At 43.7% G+C, this 24100-nt stretch overlaps 1 protein-coding gene across 1 annotated transcript; it reads left to right on the top strand.

Moving 5' to 3' along the window:
- The first annotated feature begins 952 nt into the window (after positions 1-952).
- On the top strand, positions 953-23817 carry LOC311101646 (clathrin heavy chain 1-like). The gene is made up of 31 exons (XM_084142785.1): positions 953-1270; positions 2188-2395; positions 8795-9063; positions 9355-9516; positions 9642-9755; positions 9886-10059; positions 10978-11175; positions 11362-11562; positions 11804-11956; positions 12099-12221; positions 12419-12556; positions 12858-13022; positions 13222-13402; positions 13549-13712; positions 13855-13980; positions 14097-14239; positions 14479-14713; positions 14827-14949; positions 15152-15297; positions 15453-15636; positions 15774-15966; positions 16697-16854; positions 16975-17247; positions 17408-17575; positions 17838-17987; positions 18174-18305; positions 18428-18538; positions 18691-18861; positions 19063-19284; positions 22266-22341; positions 22520-23817. Exons 1-31 carry the CDS (start codon positions 1229-1231, stop codon positions 22654-22656), a joined length of 5040 nt encoding a protein of 1679 aa, XP_083998911.1. The 5' UTR covers positions 953-1228; the 3' UTR covers positions 22657-23817.
- The last annotated feature ends 283 nt before the right edge of the window (positions 23818-24100 follow it).

Below are 24100 nucleotides of genomic sequence, written 5' to 3'. Positions count from 1 at the left end.
GCATTTATGAACATTTTGAATAGAAAAGAATGACATGTATTCATATTTAGATATGTTCAATATGACTCATCAGCATAGGGGTGGGGGATTTGGGAATGTTTCTCTGGTTTTTGTTCCTTCCAGATTGAGGGATCAAACGGCTTTTGTTATTAACGTGGGATGCTTGGGACGACCCAACTAAAACGGTTAGGTTAGGGTTATGGTCAGGGTTAGAACTATGGTTAGGGTAGGATCCCACTTACGATCTATTGGGATCAAATGGTACAATGATTCAGACAGGACATACATGAGACCGTACAGGACATTACGCATGCTACAGGACAGTAGCATGGAAGATAGAATAGCACCTATGAGTTTAGAATTCATTTCATGACTAAAATCAATCATTCTAGAGCTGAGACCCTGTGACAGACACGATATTGAAACATAAACATGAACACACGATAATCCTACACTAAATGCACATCATGCAGAGAGGACATTTACACTTAAAATCCGCTGCATGTCCAATGAAGCGTGAATTATCCGGAACTGACGTAAAAGGGCGAATGATGTGGCAAAAATTGGAAGTCAATGTAAAACAAATAAGTATAAATAAATGTTTGGCCTCTTAGATACATTTAGGTGTGTTTTAGACTGTTCCATGTCAAAGGCAAAGATGAAATCACAGGTGGAACGATCATATTGGTTTGTCTGTCCTTCCAGTGATATCCCCAGCTGCTTCCGGATTGAGAACGTTCTGACAAAGATGGTGGCTAAATGAAGATGTCTTACTCAGGCCGTTTACCTTTGAAAAAAAAATCTGTTCCGGTTTGCTTAAGGGGTGGCTCAATGCGATAGCAGCTGGGTCTTGTCGGCTTAGTTCACTGACCGTATATGAACAAAACAAATTAGGGAGTTGGATGTCTCGCTTCCTCTTCCGTCTCAGATTCTGAGCTGTTTCCGTCGCCATTGCAGGTTTGGACTGAGATCAGTGCTTAAGACACTGCCATTTATTCAGGCAGTGGAGAAAACGCATAAACATCCGGCGGCTACACTTGACATAAGATTTTGGAATCACAATTTAGAAAATATTCTCAATAACAGCTTGATTGGACGTAAATATTCACTGTCTGACTACGACTTACGAATCAGTGAGTGAGGAGGTCGTAGCTAGCACGGTGCTAACCTAGCCAACTAGCTGCTTAGCTAGAATTCCAGGACTCCGTAGAAGCAAAGGAAATCCGCAATGGCTCAAATACTACCTATCCGCTTCCAGGAGCACCTGCAGGTATGAAAACAATATAGCTAAATACTAGTCGTGACCAGGGATCGTAACTATCGCACTAAACCCCTCCAGATCTTTCTCGGTTGCTTGACGTTTTTCGCTCACTGTTAGCTAGCTAAGCTAACTGTAACTGGCAGTCCACAACACCCGCAGCGAAATGAATGACCTCTCCTCCCCGGTTGCCATATTATGCTAGCTCGCTACCTAGCTAGCGAAAAGACTAGCACAGTGAACTAGTTAGTTAACGTTATAGGGTAGCCATCAAACGTAACGTTAACTAACTGCTTTCGTATGATAGCTACTATTTTGATTTTAATTGGCCTGCTAATTCAAACGTTTAATGTTAAGTAATGGCTAACTACTTAACTAGATGGATACATACTGTAGCTGACGTTTCTGCGTGACAGTCCATTTAATAACAGCCAGATAGATGCATGTAGCTATGTCTGCTAGTCTGTCACTGATCTTCGATTACCCTGACCCTTCATTCAAGGGAGGCAGGTGTTCAGTAAACTAAATTGGCTTAATCAATAGACAAATGTTCTATGGTTAAAACAACATAGCTAGCTACAGTACCTAGCTAGTTAGTATTATTTATTTTGATGTAACGTTAGTTAACTTTATGTATGGCCATAGGATGATAAAAGGGTAATGCGTTTGAGTCTTTACAAATGCTAGCTCATCACGAATCATCATCATCATAAAATCTCTGCAATGATCATGAACCTGTGCATGTGCCTTAAGGCCGGTTAGTCCACTGAACTACAGGACAGGAGCCAACACGTTTTCAGGTCTCAGACAAGATCACTAACACATCATGCAAGCGTAGTTCACCGAACCACCTCTGCTACACAGTCACACTAGCAACTGTCTTTTTTCCAATCAAAATCTTTCAAACAATGTAATTCCATTTCCTTTAGCTCCAGAACCTGGGGATCAACCCAGCTAACATTGGATTCAGCACCCTGACTATGGAGTCTGATAAGTTCATCTGTATAAGAGAGAAGGTGGGCGAGCAGGCACAGGTTGTCATCATTGATATGGCCGACCCCAACACTCCCATCCGTAGGCCCATCTCTGCAGATAGCGCCATCATGAACCCTGCTAGCAAAGTTATTGCCCTCAAAGGTAAGGACTTGCACTGAGCCTGACCTGTTTCCTTTGACTGAACTAATATGTACAGAGGCTGTGTTTTTAACAACTGAATTCACCCAAACTAAGCAGTTAACTACACCTTTATTGACTGCTGTAGACCACAATTTCCCTGTGTGTTGCTGTCCTAATATAAAAGGCCATTTGTGTACGTTTTTGTGTTTGTCAGCAAGTTATTGATCTAGACCTGTTACATTCTGCTTCGCCTGTTAATGACCATATACGGGCCTGTCCATTTCTATTTTGTTTTGTTGAAAAAATCAGCAGTAAAACTGCTTGTAATTTGCAATTTATAGTCTACATTTTAAACAATTGAACCCCTTTGTACACTGATAAAATTGTCATACTATCATGAATGCTTTGTCTATTTTTGCTTGTTTTTGCTCTTTTCGTTTCTTAATGCTTTCTTATATGTTTGCAGACGGTGAGTTGGATTTTATATATCATGAGTTGTGGAAGTTGTAATCATGTTTGCACTGTGTTGGAATGTCTGCCCAGTACTGTATATGTTCTGTTATGTTTACATAGGAAGGACTGTTAGAAAGTAGGATGGAAGCACAAGGGGGTTGATTTAAAGAACAGAAGGCTATAGGGTAAATGGCAAACAGAATAGGGAAATTCAAGGAAGTTCATCAAGACCTCTAGGGTTGAGGTAAAAACATCTGTGAGTGTGCCAATGTGCACCTTTTTATATTGCACACTGCTGTCTCAATGGCCAAGCGGTCAAGGCTATTGCACAGGCTGAGACGGTGAAACATTCCTCTGAAGCAAGATCCTTGTGATAACTTTCGATAATGTATTATTCATGCCCTTATTATGACTATATCCAGTTTGAGAGCTGGTCTTGGCCTATAGGCCGAAATAGTCATGGTTTGCATGATTTTTGTCAGTGCATCCTGGACTGCAGTGGAAGAACCTTGCATTCAGAGACCAAATTTATTGCAGATCCTGCATATTAGACTACAGGAAAATCAGATATGCAATGCAATATTGCAACATTTCAATACTAGGCTATAGTAGCCAAATTAATTTGTATATTTGTGTTGATTGATTTAATATTGATTTGACACCCCCACCCCTGTGTGTTTGTCTTTATGTAGCCTATAATGTATTCTATTTGAATAGTTCACTAGTCAGGCAAGATACACTACATGACCAAAAGTATGTGGACACCTGCTTGTCGAACATCTTATTCCAAAATAATAGGCATTAATATGGAATTGGTCCCCCCATTGCTGCTATAACAGCCTCCACTCTTCTGGGAAGGCTTTCCACTAGATGTTGGAACATTGCTACGGGGACTTGCTTCCATTCAGCCACAAGAGCATTAGTGAGGTCGGGCACTGATGTTGGGTGATTAAGCCTGGCTTGCAGTCTGCGTTCCAATTCATCCCAATGGGGTTGAGGTCAGGGCTCTTTGCAGGCCAGTCAAGTTCTTCCACATCGATCTCGACAAGCCATTTCTGTATGGACCTCGCTTTGTGCACAGGGGCATTGTCATGCAGAAACAGGAAAGGGCCTTCCCCAAACTGTTGTCACAAAGTTGGAAGCACAGAATTGTCTAAAATGTCATTGCATGCTGTAGCGTTAAGATTTCCCTTCACTGGAACTAAGGGGCCTAGCCCGAACCATGAAAAACAGCCCCAGACCATTATTCCTCCTCCACCAAACTTTACAGTTGGCAGTATGCATTGGGGCAGATTCGTCTGTCGGACTGCCAGATGGTAAAGCGTGATTCATCACTCCAGATAACCCCTTTCCACTGCTCCAGAGTCCAATGACGGCGAGCTTTACACCACTCCAGCCGACGCTTGGCATTGCGCATGGTGATCTTAGGCTTGTGTGCGGCTGCTCAGCCATGGAAACACAGAGGCAGCTTGGAGCTCGGTAGTGAGGGTTGCAACCGAGGACAGATTATTTTTACGCGCTACGCGTTTCAGCACTTGGCGGTCCCGTTCTATGAGCTTATGTGGCTTACCACTTCGCGGCTGAGACGTTTTTGCTCCTAGACGTTTCCACTTCACAACAACAGCACTTATAGTTGACCAGGGCAGCTCTAGCTGGGCAGAAATTTGACGATCTGACTTGTTGGAAAGGTGGCATCCTATGACAGTGCCGCGTTGAAAGTCACTGAGCTCTTCAGTAAGGCCATTCTACTGCCAATGTTTGTCTATGGAGATTCCATGGCTGTATGCTCGATTTTATACACCTGTCAGCAACAGGTGTGGCTGAAATAGCCGAATCCTCTAATTGAAGGGGTGTCCACATATCTTTTGTATGTATATATATTATATGTGTGTATAATATATATATATATATATATATATATGTATATTGTGTGTATTATGTATGTGTGTGTGTGTGTGTGTGTGTGTATACAGTTGAAGTCGGAAGTTTACGTACACCTTAGCCAAATACATTTAAACTCTGTTTTTCACAATTCCTGACATTTAATCCTAGTAAAAATTCCCTGTCTTAGGTCAGTTCGGATCACCACTTTATTTTAAGAATGTGAAATGTCAGAATAATAGTAGAGAATTATTTATTTCAGCTTTTATTTCTTTAATCACATTCCCAGTGGGTCAGAAGTTTACATACCCTCAATTAGTATTTGGTAGCATTGCCTTTAAATTGTTTAACTTGAGTCAAATGGTTCGGGTAGCCTTCCACAAGCTTCCCACAATAAGTTGGGTGAATTTTGGCCCATTCCTCCTGACAGAGCTTGTGTAACTGAGTCAGGTTTGTAGGCCTCCTTGCTCGCACACGCTTTCTCAGTTCTGCCCACAAATGTCCTATAGGATTGAGGTCAGGGCTTTGTGATGGCCACTCCAATACCTTGACTTTGTTGTCCTTAAGCTATTTTGCCACAACTTTGGAAGTATGCTTGGGGTCATTGTCCATTTGGAAGACCAATTTGCGACCAAGCTTTAGCTTCCTGACTGATGTCTTGAGATGTTGCTTCAATATATCCACATAATTTTCCTTCCTCATGATTCCATCTATTTTGTGAAGTGCACCAGTCCCTCCTGCAGCAAAGCACCCCCACAGCATGATGCTGCCACCCCAGTGCTTCAAGGTTGGGATGGTGTTCTTCGGCTTGCAAGCGCCCCCTTTTTCCTCCAAACATAACGATGGTCATTATGGCCAAACAGTTCTATTTTTGTTTAATCAGACCAGAGGACATTTCTCCAAAAAGTACGATCTTTGTCCCCATGTGCAGTTGCAAACCGTTTGGAAATTGCTCCCAAGGATGAACCAGACTTGTGGAGGTCTACCATTTTTTTTTTGAGGTCTTGGCTGATTTCTTTTGATTTTTCCATGATGTCAAGCAAAGAGGCACTGAGTTTGAACGTAGGCCTTGAAATACATCCACAGGTACACCTCCAATTAACTCAAATGATGTCAATTAGCCTATCATAAGCTTCTAAAGCCATGACATCATTTTCTGGAATTTTCCAAGCTGTTTAAAGGCACAGTCAACTTAGTGTATGTAAACTTCTGACCCACTGGAATTGTGATACAGTGAAATAATCTGTCTGTAAACAATTGTTGGAAAAATTACTTGTCATGCACAAAGTAGATGTCCTAACCGACTTGCCAAAACGATAGTTTGTTAACAAGAAATTTGTGGAGTGGTTGAAAAACTAGTTTTATTGACTCCAACCTAAGTGTATGTAAACTTCCGACTTCAACTGAATGTGTGTGTGTGTGTGTGTGTGTGTATATGTATGTGATCGAATGTGTCATCTCTCTTTGCATTAGATGGGCTAGTTTATTTTTTTAGCTCTGTGATTTGTTGTCCAGGTGTATAGCATTACACAACAGGAAATTTAGGCCTATAGACTTTTCAGTGGTGAAATTTGAAAACAATAGCTGATTCATCATAGGCTACAGACGCAAGAAATGAATGAATAGGAAACCCTTTCGTTGCTCCAATAATAAGCCAGTTATTGGAAAGCCTGAAATGGAATGGTTGTCAGTCAGTGCATTCCAGGACACTTCTTGTACCTCATCACATCTGTTTGTGGTCTTGCGTTAATCTGCATTCAGACCCAACCCAAACTCCTTCATTCATCTCAGGATTAACATATTGGGTTAGGAATCCTGTAGAGATGCTTGAGCTCCAGATTCACACCCCTGAAGTTAACCTATGACTAGGCACATACAATGTTAGGACTTTAACAGAAATTAATAGAAGGACCTTATACAGTTCCTTCAGAAAGTATTCATACCCCTTGACTTATTCCACATGTTTTTACAGCCTGAATTCAAAATGGATTAAATATATTTTTTTCTCACCCATCTACACACAATACCCCATAATGACAAAGTGAAAACATGTTTTTAGAAATGCTTGCAAATTTATTGAAAATAAATAAAAGACAGAAATCTCATTTACATACGTATTCACACCCCTTTGCTATGACACTCCAAATTGAGCTCAGGTGCATCCAATTTCCTTTTATCATCCTTGAGATGTCACTACAACTTGATTGTAGTCCACCTTTTGGAGAATTCCATTGTTTTGACATGATTTAGAAAGAAACACACCTTTCTATATAAGGTTCCACAGTTGACAGTGCATGTCAGAGCAGAAACTATACTGTGAAGTCCAAGGATCTGTCTGTAGATCTCAGAGATATAATTGTGATGAGGCATATCTGGGGAAGGGTATAAAACAAGTTCTAGAGTGTTGAATGTTTCCAAGAGCACAGTGGTCTCCATCATTGGGAAATTGACAAAATATGGAACTACCCAGACTCTGGATAGAGCTGGCCGTCTGACCAAACTGAGCAACCGTGCAAGAATGACCTTGGTCAGGGAAGTTACCAAGAACCCAGTGACCACTGACAGAACTACAGAGTTCCTTGGCTGAGGTGGGAGAAGCTGCCAGAAGGACAACCGTCTCTACAGCACTTCACCAATCTGGGCTTTATGGGAGAGTGGCCGACGGAAGCCATTCCTGAGAAAAACGCACATGACAGCACGCTTGGAGTTTGCAAAAAGGTACTTGAAAGACTGAGAGCATAAGGCAAAATATTTATTTGGTCTAATGAGAAATGTAACTCTTTGGCCTGAATGCAGAGCGCTATGTCTGGAGAAAACCAGGCACAGTTAATCACCCATCTAGCACCATCCCTACCTGAAGCATGGTGGTGGCGGCAGCATCATGCTATGGGGATGCTTTTCAGCGGCAGGGACTGGGAGACTGGTAAGAATGGAGGGAACAGTGAATGGAGTCAAATACAGGCAAATCCTTGATGCAGGTAGCTTAGTGGTTAAGAGCGTTGTGCCAGTAACCGAAAGGTCGCTGGTTCTAATCCCGAGCCGACTAGGTGAAAAATCTGTCCGTGCCCTTGAGCAAGGCACTAAACCCTAATTGCTCCTGTAAGTCGCTCTGGATAAGAGCGTCTGCTAAATGACTAAAATGTAAATGTTAATGCTCCAGAGTGCAAATTACCTTAGACTGGGGACAAGATTAATGTTCCAACAGGACAATGACCCCAGGCATACAACCAAAGCAACGCTGGAATTGCTTCAGAACAAGAATGTGAATGTTCTTGAGTGGCCCAGCCAAAGCCCAGACTTGAATCCCATTGAAAATATGTGGAAAGACTTGAAGATTGCTGTTCACTGCTGCTCCCCATCTAACTTAACAGAGCTTGAGAAAATCTGCAAGGAAGAATGGGAGATAATCTCAAAATCCAGATGTGCAAAGCTGATAGACATACCCAATACGATTTCAAAGCTGTAATCGCTGCCAAAGGTTATTCTGCAAAGTATTGACTCAGGGGTCTGAATACTAATGTAAAATAGATATTTCTGTATTTCATTTTCAATAAATTAGCAAAAAAAAATAAAATAAAAGATGTTCTCACTTTGTCATTATGGGGTATTGTGTGTAGATGGGTGAGAAATCTATTTAACCCATTTTGAATTCAGGTTGTAACACAACAAAATGTGGAATAAGTCAAGAGGTATAAAAACTTTCTGAAGGCAATTGTTTGCAAGTTGTCAATTCACCCAGTCACTAGAAGTTTCTGTTTATTATCCTCATCTGGATTGGTCATGACTTCTACTTTTTTTGTATTGAGTGTTTTCCTAACTGAATGCAGATCTTACCACATTATTGGTTGCCTGTCGTTGTGGTCTTGCTTTCTGCATTGCAAGTGCTGTTTTGTATGGTCATTTGGTGGCACTCGCACCAAACCATGACTACCACTATTTCTAAATCAAGTGAAATTTGGTATTACAGTATTTTCATTTCCCCTCTAGTCTGATGTTTGTGTGTGGTGATTAGTAGTTGACATTAGCTAGTGGAGATATGATGATCTAGCACCGTATCTCTAAACCTTTTAATGTGTGAATTTTCAGCGGCAAAAACCCTCCAGATTTTCAACATTGAGATGAAGAGCAAGATGAAGGCTCACACCATGACTGATGACGTCACTTTCTGGAAGTGGATCTCCCTCAACACAGTAGCACTGGTCACAGACAACGCCGTCTACCATTGGAGCATGGAGGGAGACTCCCAGCCAGTCAAAGTCTTTGACCGACACTCCAGCCTAGCAGGCTGTCAAATCATCAACTACCGCACTGACGCCAAACAGAAATGGCTGCTTCTCATTGGGATTTCAGCACAGGTACTGAAATAGAAGGAATTAGATTGGATTTATGGTTGACGCGAGCTGTAATCTACTGAAGAGTGACTTGCATTTTTATTTTTCAAATGAGTTTGTCATAGAAGTTAATCCGTGTGAGTGTCTACACGAATGTACAGCAATACACTGACCTGATAGAGGCTAATAGCTTGCTTTTTGTCTGTATTGAAGCTTGCACAGTGTTATGAAATGCCCTGATAAGGCTTAATGTACCACTGGAAAAGACTGCTGTAGCACAAGCTCTTGTACAGTATGTGTATTCCTTCATTTCAGCAAAACCGTGTGGTGGGAGCCATGCAGCTGTACTCTGTGGACAGGAAGGTGTCCCAGCCCATTGAGGGCCATGCTGCCGGCTTCGCCCAGTTCAAAATGGAGGGTAACACAGAGGAATCCACACTGTTCTGCTTCGCTGTCCGTGGGCAAGCTGGAGGAAAGGTAGGAATCTCCGCTCAGCATGGACATGGAGTACTCAGGGAGGGCTGGAATGGAAAAATAAAAATGAGAGAAGACCGGGAGCTGTGTTGTTGATTTTCCTCTGAAATATGTTTCTGCTTTTCTAGTTACACATAATTGAAGTGGGAACCCCACCAACAGGCAATCAGCCATTTCCAAAGAAGGCAGTGGACGTGTTCTTCCCTCCTGAGGCCCAGAATGACTTCCCTGTAGCCATGCAGGTACTGGAACCACTTCATAGTAGACGGACAAGCACTCAAACCTGTTCCATACAGACATGCAGGCCCTCAGCATTAATACCCGTTATGACACAGGTACTGAAGCCTTGTCTCCCTGCTCTCTGTCCTCTAGATCAGCTCTAAGCAGGATGTTGTCTTTCTCATCACCAAATATGGCTACATCCACCTGTATGACCTGGAGACTGGCACCTGTATCTACATGAACAGGATCAGCGGGGAGACCATCTTTGTTACAGCCCCACATGAACCAACCGCTGGCATCATTGGAGTCAACAGGAAAGGACAGGTAAGTCTCCACTGGGTAGCCGGGAGTAAAGGGGATTGTTTTAGTCCTTTTATCAGGAGTAACTAGATGCCAGTGGGCTGATCATTGAGCTTCCTGTCCAAAACACACAGAGCCATTAAATATTCAGGAGGGTGGAAAGCTGATCCATGTCTGTAGAGCCCACTGCTCCAACTCTCCTCCTCAGAATTCACAAATACTGTACCTACAGTACCAGTCAAAAGTTTGGTACTGTAGGTCAAAAGTTTGGACACACCTACTCATTCAAGGATTTTTCTTTATTTTTGTAAAGAAAAACCTTGGAATGAGTTGGTGTGTCCAAACTTTTGACTGGTAGTGTATGTGATGATGGCTTGAGAGTCCCATTTATGTGACAGTGAAAAAACAGAGTGTGTTTGTGTGGCAGTGTGCTTTTGTCTCTTAAGAGTATGATTGACATGTGTGTGTGTCAGTTGGTGACCTTGGCTGAGGGAAGCCTTGTATATAACTGCTCTAACGGCGCCTCCAGCAGAGAGCAACATGTGAAACACAGTTGGAGGTCCGTCAGGCCAGGTGTCCTCATCTCCTTAAAGCTCCTGGCTCTCTAACCCGCCAAGTCTGCTGCTCCTTTTACATTTTAATGTATCACACACTCACACTTATATACACACTCGCGCGCACACACACACACACACACACACACACACTGCTCCATGGGGATGGCCATCTGTGAATTTAATTCCCAAATGCCATTCTCTAGTCTAGCAACATTCTTTTTACACGTTCAATTACATTTTGAATAAATATGTAAGTTTAACAAAGGAATTATATACCAGTTTTGTTACAATTGTCAGTACATATAAACTAATGTAATAGTACACATTTTCATGTCTGTATAGGAGTGGACTCTAACCCTGTCTGTGTGTTAATGTGTTTGTCCAGGTGTTGTCGGTGTGTGTGGAGGAGGAGAACATCATCCCCTACATCACCAACGTGCTTCAGAACCCAGACCTGGCCCTGCGCATGGCCGTGCGCAACAACCTGGCCGGGGCCGAGGAGCTGTTCGCCCGAAAGTTCAACACCCTGTTCGCTGCAGGGAACTACTCAGAGGCTGCCAAGGTGGCCGCCAACGCTCCCAAGGTACTGCCAATGCACCAAAACGCCCAAACAATGAAAATCATGTTTTTTGAATGATATTTCAGCTGCAACAAAAAAAATCTGTCTTGTGGATAGTAAGGTTTCTGCTACTGCGGCCTTCTATCTATCATGGTCAAATGTTTTAAAAGTTACAACTTGGATTTTGGCTCCTTTTCTCCTTCTCCCCAGGGTATCCTGCGTACCCCAGACACCATCCGTAAGTTCCAGAGTGTGCCGGCCCAGCCGGGCCAGACCTCTCCCCTGCTACAGTACTTTGGCATCCTGCTGGACCAGGGCCAGCTCAACAAGTTTGAGTCTCTGGAGCTGTGCAGGCCCGTCCTTCAGCAGGGACGCAAGCAGCTGCTGGAGAAATGGCTCAAAGAGGACAAGGCAAGGAACCATAGTTATCATAATAAACTGATACTATAATTGTCTCTTACTGTTGAGTTTGGATGTTCAACATTGAGCTTTACAGTTTTATGTTCCAATTATGTATTGCTCAACATATAGCACTGCTCTGATCAACTATCCCTATAACTATTGGGCTGGTTAGGACTTTTTTAGAAACAGTGTTGGTTAGGGATTTACAGCTTGTAGTGTGTGAATGAACATTGCATGTATTTTTCTACAGCTGGAGTGTTCAGAGGAGCTGGGTGACCTGGTGAAGTCAGTGGACCCCACTCTGGCCCTCAGCGTCTACCTCAGGGCCAACGTGCCCAACAAGGTCATCCAGTGCTTCGCTGAGACCGGACAGTTCCAGAAAATTGTCCTCTACGCCAAAAAGGTTAGTGGTGGTTATATTTCTATCTACTAGTCCTTTCCAATATAACATTTGACTTGACACAAAATGGAATTCTGTAATGTGGTCAAATTAGATTGTGTTCAGTTTTGAACTAACAGATGTGTTTTCTGTATTTTCCCTCTAGGTGGGCTATACTCCAGACTGGATGTTCCTGCTGAGAAACGTGATGAGGATCAGTCCAGAACAAGGCCTGCAGTTCTCCCAGATGCTGGTGCAGGACGAGGAGCCGCTGGCTGACATCACACAGGTCAGAGGGCAAAGGGCCAAACGTCTTTACCACCTCAACCCTTCATTTATCATCCTATTTCCCTTATATTTACATTTTCTGAAGGGGAAAAAACCTTGTTCAGTGCTGCGCTGTGAGGTGGCTGTATCAGATGCTGGCTGTAGACAGTAACATGAAAGATGTGTGGTAACTGATGTATTGTCTGTCTCCCTGTTCAGATCGTTGATGTGTTTATGGAGTATAACCTGATCCAGCAGTGTACCTCCTTCCTCCTGGACGCCCTGAAGAACAACAGGCCTGCTGAGGGGCCTCTGCAGACACGCTTGCTGGAGATGAACCTGGTCCACGCCCCACAGGTACACACACATCGCACCCCATCCCATACACACCAGCACATACACACACACACATCACACCCCATCCTATACAGGGGCCAGTATGAAAAAATGCATGCACTCACTAACTGTAAGTCGCTCTGGATAAGAGCGTCTGCTAAATGACTAAAATGTAAATACAGACCCAACACTTACACAGCAATTGTACGTTGTATTTTTTATTTCACATCGTCATAAGTGCCACACTCTAATTTGCCTCTCTTCCACTGACTCGTGATGTCATGGATTTTAAATTAATGTATGGTGTTTCTTTCCTCTTCAGGTGGCCGATGCCATCCTGGGCAACCAGATGTTCACCCACTACGACCGTGCACACGTTGCCCAGCTGTGTGAGAAGGCTGGCCTGCTGCAGAGGGCACTGGAGCACTACACTGACCTGTACGACATCAAACGGGCCGTGGTGCACACACACCTGCTCAACCCTGAGGTATAGGACACTACCTAACACAACCACACACTGCATGGAATAGAATATGTCCTTGACCAGTGTTCATGGTCTTGGAGAGCAGTGTGTACTTGTTGTGTTTTGCTCTTAATAAATGTAACCTTTATTGACTAATGTGTGCATTCTGGTATTTCTCCTGTCAGTGCACTGACTCTGTATGTGTATTGACTCTGGCCTGCAGTGGCTGGTGAACTTCTTTGGATCCCTGTCAGTGGAGGACTCTCTAGAGTGTCTTCGGGCCATGCTGTCGGCTAACATCCGTCAGAACCTGCAGATCTGTGTCCAGGTGGCCTCCAAGTACCACGAGCAGCTCTCCACCAACTCCCTCACGGAGCTCTTTGAGTCATTCAAGAGCTTCGAAGGTAAGCAGGCCATACACCTGATGCAAACCACCTAGTCTTGTCCTCACCTGCATGGAATATGGTCATGACTGTTTCAACAACCACATAGTTGTTCTTCCTACCTCTCTATCTCTATGGGGACTAAGTTCTGTCTCGGTTCATTCCAGGTCTGTTCTACTTCCTGGGTTCCATCGTTAACTTCAGCCAGGACCCAGAGGTCCACTTCAAGTACATCCAGGCCGCCTGTAAGACAGGACAGATCAAAGAGGTGGAGAGGATCTGCAGAGAGAGCAACTGCTACGACCCCGAACGAGTCAAGAACTTCCTCAAGGTAAGGGAGAAACGGAGGCATACTATAACATGACATCACAGTTCAGCTTACTTCAGTCTTTATTTGTTGAATTACCCTAAAAGCCAGCTCTGGATGTTAGTTTGATTCTGTGAGCTGATATGAATCTTTCCTCTCTTCACAGGAAGCTAAGCTGACTGATCAGCTCCCCCTGATCATCGTGTGTGACCGCTTCGACTTTGTCCATGACCTGGTCCTCTACCTGTATCGCAATACCCTGCAGAAATACATTGAGATCTATGTGCAGAAGGTACAGAAACTCATATTAACCTGCGTAACAGCTTTTTTTTTTAATACACTGAATTAAAGGGTCACAACCATTGTACGATAAGTGAATTTTCTGTAAGAAAAATGTGTGTGTGTCAGGTGAACCCCAGCCGTCTGCCGGTGGTGATTGGAGGGCTGCTGGATGTGGACTGTGCTGAGGATGTGATTAAAAACCTGATCCTGGTGGTGAAAGGACAGTTCTCCACTGATGAACTGGTGGCTGAGGTGGAGAAGAGGAACAGGTAAGGAGTATGGGGACAGGGAGAGGGATGTGTTTCAGCCCAGACTGGCTTTATACTAACGTGGCCTGTCTTGCCAGGGCTTGTTTTTGTCCCCAACTGCAGCAGTAGTGCATTTAATTGTGACATTACTTCTGGAAGAGAAAGTAGGATGAAGTGGTGCTGTTTGACCCAGTTAAAAGTGGAAATATATCTCATTTATGAGCACCTGAAACTTGAAGATGTATATGTGTTGTCTCCAGACTGAAGCTGCTCCTGCCCTGGCTGGAGGCCCGTATCCATGAGGGCTGTGAGGAGCCAGCTACCCACAATGCCCTGGCCAAGATCTACATCGACAGCAACAACAACCCAGAGCGCTTCCTGCGTGAGAACCCCTTCTACGACAGCCGCGTGGTGGGCAAGTACTGTGAGAAGAGGGACCCCCACCTGGCCTGCGTGGCCTACGAGAGAGGACAGTGTGACCAGGAGCTCATTAATGTGAGTGGGGAAATAAGAAATACATTTTAACTTGACTAATACATTGAAATGGTAATTTAGCAGTGTTTGCATATGTTTTGCCTCATGCTGATCATCTTACATTTCCTGTACAGGTGTGCAATGAGAACTCTCTGTTCAAGAGTCTGTCTCGCTACCTGGTTCGCCGTAAAGACCCTGAGCTGTGGGCCAGTGTGCTGCTGGAGAGTAACCCGTTCAGAAGACCCCTCATCGACCAGGTATGGACCTGTTCCTGCCTGTTAGAAATGCAAACCACATCATCCTCACTAAAACCATTATCCCAAAATGTGCTGCGTTGTCGTATTTCACACAATGGTTAAATTGTTATTTGTGACCCGTTTGGCTATACGTTTGCAGAATGGTGACTATTCTCTCCATTCTGGAATAATGAATGATGTTTGTTGTCTATCTTTCATCCAGGTTGTTCAGACAGCCCTGTCTGAGACCCAGGACCCAGAGGAGGTGTCCGTCACAGTCAAGGCCTTCATGACTGCAGACCTCCCCAACGAACTCATTGAGCTGCTGGAGAAGATCGTTCTGGATAACTCAGTCTTCAGTGAACACAGGTACTAGGGCTACTGAAGCTCTGCTACCTGTGCTCACTGGCAAACTGCGCTGTCCATTGTGTGTCTGCTCTTTCAATACCAGGATGGTTTGGAACTTTATACTTGTTGTTTTAGTTTGTCAATGCTGAGCAGAGTTCATCTGTGTTTTAATTCAGAAACCTGCAGAACCTGCTGATCCTGACAGCCATCAAGGCGGACCGTACCCGTGTGATGGAGTACATCAACCGCCTGGACAACTACGACGCCCCCGACATCGCTAACATCGCCATCAGCAACGAGCTCTTCGAGGAGGCCTTCGCCATCTTCAGGAAGTTTGACGTCAACACCTCTGCCGTGCAGGTCAGTGGTTGAGTGTTTTGCTCTGGGAAATGGACCATTGACCAAAATGTTGGTCATTGTGGGCAATGCTACTGTTCTGCCTGAATTCTATGGATTAAGAGGTGAACTTGACAAAAGTTATTTCTGTGTGTTTTTAGGTTCTGATTGAGCACATTGGGAACCTGGACCGGGCCTACGAATTTGCTGAGCGCTGCAACGAGCCTCCAGTGTGGAGCCAGCTGGCCAAGGCTCAGCTGCAGAAGGGTCTAGTGAAGGAGGCCATTGACTCCTACATAAAGGCTGACGACCCCTCTGCCTACATGGAGGTGGGCCAGGCTGCAGCCCAGAGTGGTAAGAGACAAAAAAATTATCCACGTAATGTCCAGCGTACGACCAACATTAGGGTTTTTCAATGTAGGCTTGCCATTGGAGGTGAAGGTATTCACCTGTATCCAATTGGGGGAAAAGTAGTCTGGGTACCAGTCTCTAACATTCCACTCCTTGTGTCATATGCCAAAGAGACTGGACTTTCTGCAATCTCAAAGTTCAATATGCAGCTGGATTTCTGGCAAAGTTGCTCATTGGTTGTTGAAAATCATTAATATTTTCCATGACAACATGTGGAGCCTCGAAATAACAAAAACAAACATTTAGCTGTCAGCTAGGCAAGTTTTAATTTTAGGCTTAAAATCAAAGCTAAGATGTTTTGAGGTTGGAATTGCAGTATTTATTTAGTTTGAGAATTTAGAAGTGAGCTTTTGACAAACTGGTTTAGTCTGGACAAACAAAATGGTTGCTTAGCAACCGGACACCAACACAATTTGTTGAGGAAAAAAAGTGATAGAGTTCCAATATTTGCATAACCTTTGTGATTGGAGGATAGCTGTGAGGGTTATCGAATCAGGATCAAATCCTGATTCAAATTATAGAATGTTCCGTTTTGAAGATTGAAGAATGACCAGTCTCTTTGGCAAATGACAGAGTACAAGGAGTGGCATGTAATAGCTGAGCAGAGATGGCAACCAGGCTAGAGGAAAAGGGCTTAGTGAAGTAAATAGAAATGTTCCCCTACTATCCTCAGGTAACTGGGAGGACCTGGTGAAGTTCCTTCAGATGGCCCGTAAGAAGTCCCGTGAGTCATACGTGGAGACAGAGCTCATCTTCGCCCTGGCCAAGACCAACCGCCTGGCTGAACTGGAGGAGTTCATCAATGGACCCAACAACGCCCACATCCAACAGGTACGCTCCGAATACTATATACACACATCGGCACACACACACAGGTTTACCTGACACATCCTTCTCCATCACTGCTGACCAGTATCATACCTTTTCTTATCAAGTCTTTCTCTATTCCAGGTGGGTGACAGGTGTTATGATGAGAGGATGTATGACGCGGCCAAGCTGCTCTACAACAACGTGTCCAACTTCGGGCGGCTAGCGTCCACCCTGGTCCACCTGGGAGAGTACCAGGCTGCCGTGGATGGAGCCCGCAAGGCCAACAGCACCCGCACCTGGAAAGAGGTGTGCTTTGCCTGTGTGGATGGTAACGAGTTCCGCCTGGCCCAGATGTGTGGCCTGCACATCGTTGTCCATGCTGATGAACTGGAGGAGCTCATCAACTACTACCAGGTAAGGCCCATTTGGTTCAATTACTACCAATATTCACTCTCATAGCAATGGTCTTATCCTGGCAAGAGTTTGTTTTTAACCCAATCATACCATAACATGTGATACATTTGTTTTTAATGGTCCTGTGTTAATTGAAGATGCCATGGTTGTTTGTCTCTAGGACCGTGCTTACTTTGAGGAGCTGATCACTATGCTGGAGGCAGCCCTGGGCCTGGAGCGGGCTCACATGGGCATGTTCACCGAGCTGGCCATCCTCTACTCCAAGTTCAAACCCCAGAAGATGAGGGAGCACCTGGAGCTCTTCTGGTCCAGAGTCAACATTCCAAAGGTAAGAGAGAGAGAGGAAGAATGCTTCCAGAGAGATGCCTATATGCAAGGGGATTGAAATTATTTGCATAGTCTTTATATTTTGCAACGCCAGGGTTGTGAGTTCAATTCCCACGGGGGGCAAGTATGAAAAATAACAAATGTATGTCCTCACTAACTGTAAGTCGCTCTGGATAAGAGCGTCTGCTAAATGACGTAAATGTAAGTCGCTCTGGATAAGAGCGTCTGCTAAATGACTAAAATGTAAAAAAAATTGTCTACAGGTCCTGAGGGCTGCAGAGCAGGCCCACCTGTGGGCGGAGCTGGTCTTCCTCTATGACAAGTATGAAGAGTTTGACAACGCCATCATCACCATGATGAGCCACCCCTCAGACGCCTGGAAGGAGGGACAGTTCAAAGACATCGTCACCAAGGTAACTGACTGACTGCAACAACACACAAGCTCAGCATTGACTGCATGTCATGTTTTAGATTTGCAAACATTTCGTATTGGTCAAGTTGTCATGATGTATTCCTTGGTCATTGTATTAGACAAAGTATTTGTCACTGAATAGAAATCCAGATCTTGCAGCTGAATGTATAATGCTTTGTCGTTCCAGGTGGCCAATGTGGAGTTATACTATAAGGCTATCCAGTTCTACTTGGAGTTCAAACCATTGTTACTGAACGACCTGCTCATAGTGCTGTCACCACGACTCGACCACACCCGCGCAGTCAACTTCTTCATGAAGGTACTAGGACGCTACTCTGTCCATACTTAATAGCTTCCTATCTATCTTGTATGTCAATATTTGGCATTCAGAACGACCTGCTTGACTGTCCACTGACTGAACTTTTCTCTGTCCATCTCCAGACCAAGCAGCTGTCACTGGTCAAGCCGTACCTGCGGTCAGTGCAGAACCACAACAACAAGGGTGTCAACGAAGCACTTAACAACCTCTTCATCACGGAGGAAGACTATGCGGTACTAAGATCTTTTAACATACGCTTTGTTTTGCATACTTTGGAGAAAATAAACTGTGAAAACACTGAAATTACCATTGTGGAAAGAGAAAGTTCCTTATTTTGTCATGCAAATGACTTTCTCTCTTGTTGTTATTCCTCTGTCCTGTCCAGGCCCTGCGTGCCTCCATTGACGCCTACGACAACTTTGACAACATCACCCTGGCCCAGGGCCTGGAGAAGCACGAGCTGATTGAGTTCAGAAGGATCGCTGCCTACCTCTTCAAAGGCAACAACCGCTGGAAGCAGAGCGTGGAACTCTGCAAGAAGGACAAACTCTACAAGGTCCAGTTTCTCCTCAACTTTATACTAATATTTTGTCTGATGACCAGTGATCATCAGCTCACATAGATACCCATGCTGCTGTTGTTTTTGTAAAATGTGTGTATCATAACATTGCTTTTAGATATGTCACTCTGAATTCTCTCCCCTTGTGTCTCCCCTGTTTTAATGTGTATATCTGTGGTGTTTTGTGTGTGTGTGTAGGACGCCATGCAGTACGCGTCTGAGTCGAAAGACGTCGAGCTGGCTGAGGAGTTGTTGGCGTGGTTCCTGGAGGAGGACAAGAAGGAGTGCTTTGCCGCCTGCCTCTTCACCTGCTACGACCTGCTGAGACCTGACGTGGTGCTGGAGACGGCCTGGAGGCACAACATCATGGACTTCTCCATGCCCTACTTCATCCAGGTCATGAGGGAGTACCTCTCCAAGGTGGGTTAAGTTGGCCACGACTCGGATGGCAGTTCAACCCATAGGGTATGGTAAGGTTTTTGTTAGTCCTTAGGTTATCAGTGTCTACAGTAAAAAGTAGGTACTGTTAACATGGTGAGGCAATTTGTTGTCAGGTGACGTTTTTAATGTACCAATTTACCTTTTGAGGAGGTCACCTTCTTTCAGGATCTTGTAAACGACCACAACTTCAGCCGGTCACATCCTCATCCTGTTCCGTTTCTCTCAATCGTGTTACCAGTAATCATGTGTTCCTTTTTGATTTGGGTTTTCATCTCTGCTACTTTTCCATACAAATGTTAACATCAGGAGATTCATACTGCTTAGGATTCTCCATGCCACATATATTTGTCATATGTCAAGAAATAACAGAAATATCACTTCTTGTGATAGAACAAAATGGTAGTATAGGCTATAGTCTACTGGGATCTAGGACAAACAGGAAGAAATAGACCACTACGCAGACCAATTGTACCAAATTATGCATGTTGTATGATGCTTACTATAATTATATTTTAGAAACAGGTCTGCTGATATATAATATCTATCTATTTGATGAATATTGTCATTCTAACTGAAAAGTACCACATCAATAATTTCACCAGAGCTTGCATTTGTATCAAAAGTGGCTTATTTCCATCTCTCACTGTGATTTTTCTTCTGTTTTCTCTGTTGATCTGATGATTCCACGTTTGTTTGTTCTCTCTGTTGGGAGAGTTTGTTTTGTTTTTCTCCTTAAGTTGCCTCTCTGAATTCCCTTTCAGGTTGATGCGATTAAGGAAAAGGTGAAAGTCCAATCCATTTCCAGTCATTCTTTTTGACCCCCTGTAGTCTGTAGTTTGGAGGAGTGAAACTAGAGGAAACTGCATGAGTCTGTCCCCTCCCCATGTCACTGCTGCTTCTGAGTCCACACCACACCTTGACTAGACAGCCCACCCAGAGTGGTCTGGAGTGGGGCTCTCCCACCCTGCCTCTAGGGAGCTGCTGGGGTTTGGGATGGCTCTATTAGCTATTGCTCTTTGTTCCAGGGTTGAATCAGTGACTGACCATTCAGGAACTCATTCACCCCAGCAACACCCAAACAGAGGGATGTTTAGTTCCATTCCATTGAGGCTGTCCACATAAACCAGCAAACTCCGTAACTGTCCAGGAGCAGGAAAGGAGAGCTCTACTTACTGTAGTCAGACTACTCTCCCTTAGACCTGTAGATACTAATGAAACTACCGCTGTCTGTAATATCACTGAGCTCCAGTCTGCTGTTGGCTTGAGGCTGTGAGAATCTGTACCACTTGCCATTTAGTGGTCAACCTTGGTAGAGTAATGGGGTTTGATTTGTACTGAAATTAATGTTAAAACAGCACTGGGACCACATTGAATGTGGTCTGACCAGCGCTTAAGGCCAACATTGTTGAATGTTGTCCTTATAGCAAAGTTATGTAGCCTCATATTTGGGCTATGCACAGCTTTAGACAGCTGCAACGTGGGAGAATAGAACATACTCTGTATGGAAATTGTGACCATTCTTTCAGAGTTCCCTCCTCTTATGTAACTGTTTACAGAATTAACTCTCAAAGTAAAAAATGCCAAGTTTTAGATATATTAGTAAATATCCTCAACAAATTGTATCATGTATGTAGACATTTTTTATATTTTATTATATTTTTGTTCCTTTTATTTGTTATATTAGTTTTACTGTATTAGTTCTTTGCTACTCCAGAACTGTAAAGTGTGATCTCTTCAATGACAAGCAGGGTACTGTGTGTGCATAGGGTGTGGAACGCGTCTAACATACTTATATTGTGTTGAGGGCAAGCATGAGTTTCCCCCTCCATAGCATTAGCAGCACTTTGGACAGGCTAGGAGACATCGTTGTTGGCTGTGCCTGCTTCTGGACGCCTTGACTGGCCGTACAAACCATCCCTCCATCCTCTCACTCCCTCCACTGTGGCTCTCTGCCTCTCTCATGCACTCTTCTAAACAGAGAAATTACCTAACTGCCGCTTCAGCATGTCTCTTTCCCCTTCAATGAACCTACAGCCTGTTTACCTGTATCTTAAAACAACGTACTGACTGTTTTGCCAGACGGCAAGTATGTAGAGAACTGAACCCTACGTTGTGATCTGACAGGAGAGAAGTATATTCATAAATGACTTATCATGGTTTTGTTGAAGTGATCTTGTGAATATTCAGGATGCATAGGTTGTGTATTTCTCTCATATTCAAGATGCTGCTTGCTTGATCCTGCGAATTGTCAGTCTTGCCTTTTTGTCTTTTACAATTCCTGCTCTAAGCTGCTTAACAACTAATCAAGAGGACCGACATGATAAAGATTTGTCTTATTTGCTGGTTATTGACAATTTAATATAAGTATAATCTTTCCATTTAGAGCTTTTTTATTGTGGTTTCCAGTTGATTCATTATATCTGTTTGTTCTACTTCATGGTAGGGAGAGTTTCTTGTTAGTGTTAGCGTTGTGGTAGTGCTTGTAATCCCTAGTAGTTAGATTTCTGTGATGTTGGCCCATATTAGAGATGTTGAAATGGGTTTGGTTCTCTACATACTGTCCAAGCACATGGAAATAGATGCATCTGGTGGCTGGATGGTGGGACCATTTATTTATTTATTTATATGTGTTTTGTTTAGGCCTAGCTGTGTGTATCTAATCTGAAATTAGACTCCTTTACAACCCTAATGCTGGGCTGTCGTGGTCAAGCTTGGTAGCTAGTATAGCCAGTAGCAACTAGTGACAGTGCCTGACTAAAAAACCATCCCACACCCCGTAGCATGGCCTGCCTCTTGCGGCCTGTTTTAATCTTGACTTTATTCATCTCTGCCTGTCAGGAATGGTCCCATCGGCCAGCCAGTGAAATAACCCAGAGGTCAGTTATAATGGCATCTCATTAGAGCACCCCTTGCTGGTTGTGTCTGTGGTTAACATGCTCACCTCTCTGCCTGCCTCACAGGTCGACAAGCTTGATGCCTCAGAGTCCCTGAGGAAACGGGAGGAGCAGAACACAGAGTCCCAGCCCATTGTTTATGGTACGACGACCTGACCTCTACATACCCCTGCCGCTCTATTGGTTGAATATGCTAAAGGAAGGCCTATTATGCTTTGTTGTTTTAGCACCTGGGCAATGTTAACCCTTTTGAAGTGTGTTTGTATATTAGTAGTCTTGTCATGAAGCTCATGCTAGTGTCCTCCGTGTTTGTGTTGCAGGCACGCCCCAGCTCATGCTCACTTCAGGCCCTGGTCAGGCCGTGCCCTCCCAGCCTGGCTATGGAGGCTACGGCTACCCAGCAGCACCCGCCGGCTACGGCCAGCCTCCCCAGCCTGGCTTTGGCTACGGCATGTGAACGCCCACCACCCCTGAGTCACCTGTTTCTCTCCTTGTGTTCCTCACCAGCTTACCATGCTCTTCTACTCACAATAGGGGATACAAACAACAAGCAAACCTGCGCTCATTAAATTATTTGTATTATGTTCTCCCTTAAACTGCAAAGGACTTTTATTTGTATTGTTTTGAACAGAAATTGGACCACTTTCTTTTTCTTTTCACATTCCATATTTGACTACTTAACACTTACTAGAATTAAGGTTTTTTGTGTGTAATAGTTTTTTTAATGGGTTTATGTTATGTAAGTGGACTTGAGAAAGAAGCAATTAACCTTTTGAAGTAGTTGAAGGATCTGATTTGCACTCTGTCGTGAGAAGAAACTAATATAGAAACTCTTAATTTTGATGTACTGAACGTGTGAACAGCTTACATTGTCTGTCTGTATAATGCATTTCATTATTGTATATTCTGAAAAAAGGTTACATATAATATTTGAACATATATTGCCACTTCAACACTAAGTAACGATAGTATATTCTGCACAGGCGTGTAGCTTTATGGAGTTTTAAATGCATACAGATGTATGTGAGTGTATGTGTGTGATCTAATGATCTAAATAAGAATTTTAATCCCCCTTGGCCTATACTGGCTCTCCAGTCAACCCCAGTAGATGTTAATCCTCCTTTGATGGCTCCGTGTGTTTTAATCTAGGTGACCTTCTGTTGTGCCGTGTACAGTGCTTGTGTGTGAGACTGTGTATGTGCAGGGGGATCGAAGGCTGACTTCAGACCCGTACGTTTGTATTTACTCATCACCCTCCTTGTGCTGAGGTCCGTGTATGCCAGGTGTTGTGGTGTTCTAGGTCACCATATTTTTGTGTGTACAGAAGAAGGATCGTTAAAAAAAAAAAAAAGTGGATATCCTGCGCGTCCTCCTCTACGGCCCTGTCCCGTTTTGGTTCAGTCAGTGCGATTGGCTCTGAGAACAATTGGAGGACAGGGCCGTTCTCCTTTGGTGTCCTAATGTCAACTTGTTTAGATCAGTAACACTCCTGTAGGTTATGTATTTCGATGGTTATTATGAATAATTAGATCTCAGTACTACAGCATACAGTTCTTTGTCAAGAATGGTCTGAAATAAAAGCCTGGATTTACCTTGATGTATTCCCGATGTGCTTTGAGCTGTGTGTGTAAAGTGTCATCCTAAGCGCTGAACATTCCTTTTCTATTACATTAACAATAAAACATTTGTCATAAAGACCATGCTGAAAGATAAATATAATGCAGACCAAATCAAAAATTATATCCTGTAGATAAAATCTTGGGTCCTGTATGACTGGAAGCTGTTAGGCACAGTCCAATTATTTTATCCTACAAAGAATAATTTATGTTTTCACATGATCACATTTAAGTCAATATATAAACAATCAATTTGAATGTTTTCTTCAATCAGTTGAATAGTTC

Source organism: Coregonus lavaretus (genome assembly GCF_964263955.1).
Source record: "Coregonus lavaretus genome assembly, chromosome: 26".
Taxonomy (NCBI): Eukaryota; Metazoa; Chordata; class Actinopteri; order Salmoniformes; family Salmonidae; genus Coregonus; species Coregonus lavaretus.
Note: the sequence above shows the minus strand (reverse complement) of the source record. Positions and strands in the feature narration are given on the sequence as shown.